The 10,147-nt window shown below is 37.3% G+C and overlaps 1 protein-coding gene across 1 annotated transcript; it reads left to right on the forward strand.

The window, feature by feature from the left end:
* Window positions 1–2,776: 2,776 nt before the first annotated feature.
* LOC130550580 (transmembrane protein 41A-B-like) lies at window positions 2,777–7,585 on the forward strand. The gene is made up of 5 exons (XM_057328066.1): window positions 2,777–2,783; window positions 4,671–4,870; window positions 4,971–5,132; window positions 5,341–5,479; window positions 5,633–7,585. Exons 1-5 carry the CDS (start codon window positions 2,777–2,779, stop codon window positions 5,860–5,862), a joined length of 738 nt encoding a protein of 245 aa, XP_057184049.1. The 3' UTR covers window positions 5,863–7,585.
* The last annotated feature ends 2,562 nt before the right edge of the window (window positions 7,586–10,147 follow it).

Genomic DNA, 10,147 nt, shown 5'->3' on the forward strand with positions numbered 1-10,147 from the left:
CCTTTTTAATGTATCGCTTTCCCAGCCCATTCATTTCAATGGAAGACGCTTAGAGACGAAGCCTGATTTTAGCTGTGTAGTCATCCACTTTTAAACCCTTCAGGAAGGAGCCACGGACCCCAAACTGCAGGGCCTGATTCGGGGGTCCGCGACGGTGGTCACTGCAAAGGCTCGAAGTCCTCCGACCTTAGGAACCTTGTTTTCTGGGCCTTCGTTTACACCCTGACCTTCGACAAATAAGATGTCAGATTTTAGGCCAAAATGAACACGTCACAAGCTGTCGGCGACCTACGTGTTTCTAAAAGAGAGTTCTGACTTAATCGTGTTGTTTTTGACACTTAGAAACGATCGTATGTTATAAAAAACAATTATTTCCACCAATATGATACACGTGGACCATACATATAAACCGCAAGTGGACAGGCAATGCAAACTTACTAGAAAATGGATCGTTCCATTTTCCAGTAAGAAGATACTAGAAAATGGATCGAGCGGCCACGCCTGTCCACGTGCAGCCTAAGGTAAGGGCCAGGCGTATTCGCCTCGTGGACGTGGCAAGGATCGACCATTTAAAATGCGTAAATATTATTTTTTTGTTTCGAAAACCACACGGATCGACTGGCACGCGCCCTCAGACAAACATACGTCGTGCCCGAGTGACAAAACGCAGTTTCCGGTACACGTAGTAGGGAAGCGGGCAAAACGTGGTTTGGTGGTACGGGGGCGTGGCCACCGAAGGCCCTGCGGGGTCGAAGGTCAAATTGCCACCCATAGTTGATCAGTGGACAAATAGTGGGTTGGTGGACTCTGGCACCCGTGGGTAGTACCCTGGTAGTCATCCCCATGAAAATAAATGAATCAAGGATCCGTAGGGGGATAGAGGACAAGTGGGTAAGCCGATCGACATAGGATAAACCTGTGGTGTACACATATGACGTTCGTGGAAAGGGGGCTAAGGGGGCTAGGGGGGAACCGTGGCACGAGGGCACCCCCAGTGGCGTCCTCACACCCCTTATCCGGGGGCAGCATTCGAGGAAAGTGACTAACCGCAGGGTTAGCTGAAATCACCCACTTCCCCTTTAGATATGCGCTCCAGGGCCGGCTTTGGCACACTACGATCCGTCGCAACACTATGCGGCAAATGGCAGTTTATTTGAATGGACTTTTTTCCACGAACCCACTATTTGTGCTTCCTCGTGGGAAGTCTCTTGTTTTATATATGTATATCAGTTTCGTTTCCCCCATTGTGGGTGTTTTTGGTTGTGTTTTGTAAAATAAAAGTATCTGTTAACCCCTTCACTGCCTGCCTGCGCTTGGGTTCTTCTGCCAATCCGTGACAGATTCATCTATATTATTCCAAATATTGAGATTATTCATTCTAGTGTAGTCCTTTGTAATATGAATACCCAAGTATTTGATAGTATCTTTGATTGGGATATTATGAAAGGTTAACAGAGGGGAATTATGAATTGGCATTAATTCACATTTATTGAGATTAATTTTGAAAAAATAATTTTGGAACTTGGTTAATATATTTCATAAAGATAGTTGTGTCATCAGCCAATTGGCTGATTATCAGCTGTCTGCCTAACACTGTCAACTTTTCATAATCAGAGTTTTTAGTAAGAATGGAACGCATTTCTGCTGCGGAGAGATGGGACAGCCTTGTTTAATTCCTTTATCAATTGGAAATCATGAAGATGTACCCTGTGGTAATAAAACTGCACTATTGGTGTCCTTATGAATTAATTTAACTATATTAATAAAGTTTTCTCCTAATCCAAACAATTCTAAAGTACGAAACATAAACTGGTGTTCAATCGTGTCAAAAGCTTTAAAGAAATCTAAAAATAAAATAAAACCTTCATCCTCAATTAATTGATGATAATCCAATAAATCAAACACTAGCCGAATGTTATTATGAATTGATCTACCTTTTAAGAAGCCAGATTGTGTCTCTAAGATAATTTGTGAAATGCCTGTTTTTAATCTATTTGTGTAAATATGAGTTAAAATTTTGTAGTCATTATTAAGCAAGGTTATAGGTCTAAGATTATCTATAACTTTTTCCTGGTTTAGGAATAAGGGTAATGATTCCCTGTTTCATAGTAGTAGGGAGAACATGGGACTCGGATATTTCTTTTAACATATGAAAATGTCATGGTTCTGCCACAAGACCAAGAAAAACATGACAAGATGAGGCAGAGCCATGACAGAACCTCATGTTTCATGTGGAGGGGGGGGGATTTTGGCCCGTATGGCTCGCCATACTCCCTCTGGTCTCGTCTCTGTTCCCGCCCTCTTCTCCTCATTGCGCGTTATTGTTTCGCGCCCGTCAGGTGTTCCCTCTTGATTTGTCCCCTTATTTAATGCCCTTGTGTCTTCTGTCTTGTGTTGGTTCATTTTGAATGCCATTTATTTCTTTAATAATTTCCATTTCTTTTTTTTACTATTCCTACTTAATAATTTACCATTTTTTATGGAGATCTGACGTATCTTATATTTTAAGAATTCCCATTTATCTCTATAAGTTGAAAAATGAAATGACTTAATAAAGTGTATAAATAAAGTGCATGAATAAAGAAATTTATAAATACAGACATACAGTACATGCAGAAATGAAGCAATAAAGGTAATAAACAATTCATTTTGACATGCAGCCATTCCAACTCAGAGCAGGGTTCGAACCGGCGATCAGTCTAACTTTGCACGAGAGTCTGACGCCCTACAGGTGTTCTATACACCATAACGTCTCATTTGCATAACTAGAGCACTCATGGCGAGTGAGAACATACGATTTTTTAAATGATTTCTGTCTTATTTCTGTTGTTTCATTCATTTAATGATTAATTTATTTGTTTATTGGTACATTTATCAATTTATTAATTTAAACTTAAGTCATTTTCAGCACATCAGTAAATCCATTGTATGCAGAGTGGAAAGACTCTCCTTTATCCTAAATGTGTACTCTCACTGAGCGTGTGTGTGTGTGTGTGTGTGCGTACTTGTCTATGTACGTACATGTGTGTGTGTGTGTGTTGTGTGTGCGTGCGTGCGCATCCGTGTGTGTGTGTGTGTCTCTGTGTCTGTGTGTGTTGGTGCGTGTGCGTGTTGTGTGTGTGGAGTGTTTTGTGTGTGGGTATGTCTGTCTTCTGTGTTTTCAACCTTTTCTTGTTTTTGCAGGTACAACTTTGATTGTTTTGCTTGTAGTCAATGTGTCTCATGTGCAGCTGCTTTGTAACAATGAAAATTGTAAAAGCGCTATATAAATAAAGTTGAGTTGAGTTGAGAAAGTGTGCCTCACTCTCAAGTGCTTTCTGCCGCCATGTTGCTTTTTTTGGTGCCGTTGCCATGGTGAATCATAATATCAGAGCTCCATTAATGATGGCTTTTTATAGTCGTGGTGCACATGCTTAACCCAGGGTAAGCCTACCCAGAGTAAATTGAACTAACTCAAATCAGCTGTTCTGAAACCAAAAACTCAAAAGTTTCTAATTTCTCAGTAAACCAACTCTGAGTTGGTTGAACCTCCTTATTGAAACGGGCCCCCGGTTAGGTTCACAGAGTAAGTTACTATGGTTACTGACTCTGAGTATAAGTTACCTCTCTTTTAGAAACAGGCTTGAGTTACCCTGCTTTCTCGGGTTTGACATACCTCGCATTCTGAAACGGAAAACGTAGAGTTTCCCTCATTTCAGGGTTAATATACTCAGAGTTTTCACTAAACCTCCTTTCTGAAACAAATAACACTACACAGAATAAAATATATATAAATAATACAGATTATTATATGTAAAATACAACTATTACAAGCAGAGATATTTAAAAAAAGAAAAAAAAAGAAAAAGAAGATAGGAAATGGCAGATAGAGTGCAAACCAGTGAAATATACAACAGTGCAGTAGTGCAAAGAGCTTATTAGTCTGTTTAAAGTGACAAAGAAAGCAGGCTTTGTTTAACCTGTCAGAAGAGGTAGTTAAAGAGGGGCAGACCGATACTGAATGAGGTAGTGAGGAGCCAAATGCTGCAGTCCAATTTTCACACTCAAAGTGAAAGTTATTATAGTACAAATGCATTTTAATTGAAAATGTCTCTTCAGGGTTATATACCTCCAACAAGTGTAGCCAACTGAGTTTGGAAACAATATGTTGTCTTTATACTGTGATATCACATTCACTGTTTATCTAATGAAACATGTTTCTTTACACATATAAAATGATAGATGGATATGTATTTTAGGAAGCTGGTCTCTCACAAAAGGTTCATCTTACGGTAATGTTCTGTCCCTCACTGTTTTCCAATTTGGAGTAAAATACAGATGATATATTTGTGTTGTAATTCACAATATGAACAGCAACAGCAACGTTTTAGAGTGTGGAAGCTGTAGACAAGGGTGGCCAATTCACCCCTTATTATTTGCCTTGGCTCTTGCTGTTTCAATAAGAAAATCACATAAATCTTATGTCAATGTTTTTGTCTTAATTATTAGTTTAATAAAACTATATAAAAAAGAAAGAAATATTATATTAAGGAAAATTAGTTTTGCAGTGCATTTTCCAAACTCTAACACAAACATGTTGACCGATGAATAAGAGATGAGGAATAAATGTAGCAGACACTAGATTTTTGAAACTTTGCATTTATGAATGTGAGATAAAAAATTAAACACAGTTGAAGATGCTAAGTGGAAGTACAGTTGCTTAATTTATATCATCTCCAGACTGAAGTTCCCATCTGACCTGGAGGAACTAAGGGAACTAGCTGACCTGCTACAGTTCTATAAAACAGAACACATTGGCTATGTCTTCATCCTCTTCTGCAGTGCCTACCTGTATAAGCAATCCTTTGCTATCCCAGGCTCATCATTTTTGGTTAGTAACATAGTTATTACATACTATGTTAAATAATATAGTAAAAAAGTGATCTACATTACCAGATAAAAAACATTTACTCTCCATCTTTTTTTTCAAGAACATGCTGGCAGGGGCATTGTTTGGACCATGGCATGGGCTCCTCATTGCCTGCATTTTGACCACAGTAGGTTCCACCAACTGCTACCTGCTTTCTCGCACATTTGGCAAATGCCACATTGTCAGGCTCTTCCCTGAAAAGGTGGCCATGCTGCAGAAAAAGGTGAGTTACCTCTGTGGGTTTAGCACACAATGGAATTTTCTTAAAATATAAAAGTGTATAGTATGTATAACTTGATAATGTGTGGACATAAAGGATCAGTTTTACAGGTCACAAGCAAAGAAATTATAATGCATATAACAATGATATAATCTCTGTCTCTTACTTATGTGGAGAAAAAAGTTATAGTAATAATCTCTCTCTTTCTTAGGTGGAAGAACACAGGAATAGTTTGTTTTTTTTCTTGCTTTTTCTACGGTTCTTTCCCATGACACCAAACTGGTTCTTGAACATCACATCCCCAATCCTCAACATCCCCATCCCTATATTCTTCTTCTCAATCCTCATTGGTGATTGGTTTTTATTACATTTTGTTATAAATGATGGTAAAAACTATTTTTACAGTTATTTTATGTATAATTCACAGTTGTTTTTGTTAACATTTGTCCCATACATTCTTGTTTGTTAAAATAACTCTTTCTTATGAATGTACTGCTTCTCAGGTTTAATACCTTACAACTTGGTCTGTGTTCGGACTGGAGCCATCTTGTCTGAGATCCACTCTTTGGATGACATCTTTTCACTGGCCACTTTGCTGCAACTCTTACTGATTGCATGTATGGCTCTACTTCCTGGTGTTTTAATCCGCCACTACAGTAAAACCCAATTAAATCTTGATGGCCTGGAACCCAATGGACACCAAATGGTTCTTAATTATAGCAAAACCAGATGACCCAAATATAGACAGAGCAGGTGACTGTTAATATGGGTCTGCTGATAGATCTGTCTGGTGTCATGTGTGGACGATCAGGTTTTAATAAAAAAAAGAGCATGTTGGGATTCAAATCTGGTCTGTGCAACCTGAATTCTTTGGATTTCTGTCCCTCAATATTTAAAATTAAGATAATAATTCAAAGTATTAGTTTTTAAAGGGTTCGTATGACATGGCTAAAGTGAATATTATCATTTGTTTTAGATGTAATGCAATGCATATACACGATTTAAGGTTAAAAACGCTGTATTTTCAACATTTGCATGTTTGTATCTCCTATTTGCCCTGCCTCTCTGAAACGTGCAGATTTTTAACAAAGCTCATCGCTCTGAAAATCAAGGTGTGCTATGATTGGCCAGTTAACATGTGCATAGTGATTGGTCGAATACTGCAAGCGTGTGACGGTAATGTGATGCCTCTTACTATATTTGAAACATCAGGTTCCAAAGCAATTGTACTGACAGGTACGCTCACCTTACTTGCGTATACATTTGGGCGGTCTTAGTCAACTCATACCATGAACTGACGTAGAAATGTGGGGGTGTGGTTATACGAGGCGTTTCAGGCAGGTCTGTGTGAGCATTCGCTTTTAGATAGAATGCATCTTCTGTTCCGACACTTTAATTTTTTTCACTTTAATCTAATACATGCATGGACAACTTATAACACACCAAAGTAAATGTAAAAGTAAAACCACACGAAAATACGTGTTCGCGCCATATGACCCCTTTAAGTGCAAATTAATATATTTTTAATGTCTTAAAATATGGAAGCATATTGGTAGCGATGTTCAATTAAGAATACAACATGCAATGAGGCAATGTAATATGTAAAATGACAATGTATTTCTACATTTACATTTAAATATCAAAATGAACTTAATGCAGTACACTTGTACTTACTACAATACACTTGATTGCGTACCTGCTACATTTGTTGATTTGAGGTATTGGAAACATGTATGGCTGCAGAGTTGATAAAATCCTTAAATAATCACGTGCACATGAAGTGGCATCAAGCTCGCTGGACAACAAAACCAGTTTTATGGGTATGGGTAAATATGGGTAAAGTTCTTCAAAATTGAGGTTTAGGCTATATATCATCTTAAAGCTGAATGAACAAGCTTTCCATTAATATATGGTTTGTTAGGATAGGAAAGCAGAAATTCTTAGCTTTACATAGACACCAAACTTGAGTGGGTAATTCCCAAAAATTGGTAAGCAGCGAGCGATGTTTATAGGCATGTTTCCGACCATTATTGTCACCAATTTTGCTGCAATCACAAAATTAAGGAAATTTACAAAATATCTTCATGGAACATGATATTTGCTTAATATCCTAATCATTTTTGGCATTAAAGAAAACTCGATAATTTTGACCCATACAATGTTTTGTTAGCTATTGCCACAAATATTCCTGTACTACTTACCATAAGACTGATTTTGTGGTCCAGGGTCACATATGCGTTTTCATCATTATTTTGATTATTGCCTTTAGTCATGTGCTGCTACACCTTATGCAATGACGCTGTAAAGGGGAAATGGCATAATCAGCATTTTCAAATACACATTGAATATTGCAACACTGAACGCACATGTAAATGAAAATGCAATCCCAAATGTTCAACCAGTTTGAATGAATAAATGAATATACTAAAATGTATTTGAAATACATTTATTTTAGCTAAGTACACTGCAAATCCATTATGGAGCTTTGTAGTGGGGTTGTGTTGTTGATGTGATGCATTGACTGTGAGATATCAATGATCAGTATAGTTTTTCAGCATTTATTGATCTTTGGTATTGCTGGTAAAGGTTAATACAATAATAGGTCATGGTTGTAATGCTGGTAAAGGTTAATACAATTATAGGTCATGGTGCATTCACTAATGTTAACAATTACAATGTTTGATTTTAACTCAACTCAACGTTATTCATATAGCGCTTTTTACAATTTTCATTGTTACAAAGCAGCTGTACATGAGACATATTGACCATAAGCAAAAAAAGTAAAGTTATACCTGTAAAAACAAGAAAAAGGTGAAAACACCGAAGACAGACATATCCACATACAAAACACTCCACACAAACAATATGCACACGTATTAACACACACGGACACGCACACACACACACACACACACACACACGCACATACACACACACACACACACAGAGAAGCACGCACGCACACACACGCACACACACACACACACACACGCACGCACGCACACACGCACGCACGCACGCACACACACACGCACACACACACACACACACACACGCACGCACACACACACACACACACACACACAGAGAGACACACACAAACACTCACACAAGCACGCACATTGATTATGAACCTCATTAACCATGAAATGACAGCCTCCATTTAGCACTTTAAATCCAAACTCATACTCAATATTTTTTCTTAATGTCATCCAAAAGCATCCCAAGAGGTCCATGTCTGAGATGGTTGCCACGCCAATAAGTCCATTCAATTACATCAAAGTGGTCTTTCAACATATTTTGTGTGCAGTTTCCTCATAGTCTCCAGATAGTTGTCTTGCAAACACCACAAAGTCTCTCCAGGTTCTGTGTATGTGCACCTGTAATAGGGTCAACATAATTTTCTTGGTGGTTTACAATCTGGTGATCATAACCTTCCTCCTGAAGATGGCTAAGACCTCCAACCATCTGAAATGATTGTGCTTCCTCTGCAAATATACTTCTTTATAAGTGGCACGAGATGTCTGGTAGAACAGCGAAGCACAATCTTAAATATAGGTCTCCCCCTGTCATCTTTGATGCCCAACACCCAGGAACTTCTGTTGCTTGGCCGTCCCCTGTTGTACTGGAAATCACAAGACGCAAATATGTTAAAAAGTGGACAGTGACACCCATAATGAAATGTTTCTGCAGTCATGATAGAATATAGAAATTAATAAATGCAGGAATTCTCTCTAGCGTAAGGAAGAGTGGTGCAGGTTTACATATAATGAATTGTGAAGGGGTCCGGGAGTAATATCAATTCTTAAAACCAACCCCTTTATGACTTCATACTAAACAACAAAGTGAGAAATTCCAGATTCCAGACCAGATGTGACATTGCCAGTCAAAACTTAAAATATAAATTCTCAGAGAATGGGTGGAATTTAGTATTAAATCAACTATTTATATTTTAATAAATCTATTTTGATCGACATCAGAAGAATATCAGTCTATATACGTTTTCAATTTTAGAAAAGGGGAATGTACGTATATGCATTATGGATGTAACAAATGGATGTGTTCTTTCACAGGAAAAACATACTTTGAAGGAACAAATGGAGAAGGGATAGCTTTTCATAGAGCATTAAATGGCATGGAAGTTTATTTTTAGTTATTTTATTCAGAATTGCAACAGTTTCTTCTAACAGATAATAATTTTGAAACGACACTCCTAAAGCTGAAAAGAAGTCCTTTTTATTTTAAACACCAGAATCCTTTACTTTGCCTCATAGATAAGTGAATTGTGCAGTATGAGAGAAAAATATGTACTTTAAAGCAATATTGCAGAGAATTACCTGTGTTACATTCAGTGGGACTGGTGAACTATGGCATATTTTAATGTTAAATGCAAACCGTTTGGACTATAACAGGAAACTGCATTGACTAAGCACAATATCATGCCTCCTCATTGTGTCCTTAGTTTAGTATAATCATTAATGTTGGAATGTTTTTTAATATTCCCTATGTTGCCTTATCACTGTGTTAAATGGAAGCATATAAGTATGCACTTGTTAGAATTGATTATCCACACTCTTTTATGACAAATGATGAATGAATAAATTAATGAATGGAAAAACTGCAGTGAACTGCTCCTGCATCCTCATTTTATATGACTGAAAATGTTCTACAATTATCTTTATTTGTCATTACAAAATAGTATAAAGTTCAGACAAAGTTCTTACATGACAAATTGTTTAAAAAATAAAAAATATTTAAAAAACGTATTAAACAAAATAAATAAAAATGCATATTGTCACATTCAGTAGCTGTGTTTAAGGCTATTAAACACTCTGGCCTGGTTTCACAGACAGGGCTTAACTAAAGCCAGGACTAACCCTTAGTTAACATATTTAAGTTACTTTTATAAAAATGTCCTAGCAAAAACATTACTAGTGTGCATCTTGACACGAAATAATGGCACTGACATATTTTAAGATGTTTTAGGGAAAGTTCTTTTCGGGTAAGACAGGTCAAAC

This window comes from Triplophysa rosa, unplaced genomic scaffold, assembly GCF_024868665.1.
Source record: "Triplophysa rosa unplaced genomic scaffold, Trosa_1v2 scaffold361_ERROPOS137439, whole genome shotgun sequence".
NCBI lineage: Eukaryota > Metazoa > Chordata > Actinopteri > Cypriniformes > Nemacheilidae > Triplophysa > Triplophysa rosa.

Bases quoted from the DNA above. Each gene is read 5' to 3' on its own strand.
- LOC130550580 (XM_057328066.1), top strand. The intron at 4,871-4,970 runs GTTAGTAACATA...TTTTTTTTCAAG, and splicing joins TCCCAGGCTCATCATTTTTG to AACATGCTGGCAGGGGCATT. The intron at 5,133-5,340 runs GTGAGTTACCTC...TCTCTTTCTTAG, and splicing joins TGGCCATGCTGCAGAAAAAG to GTGGAAGAACACAGGAATAG.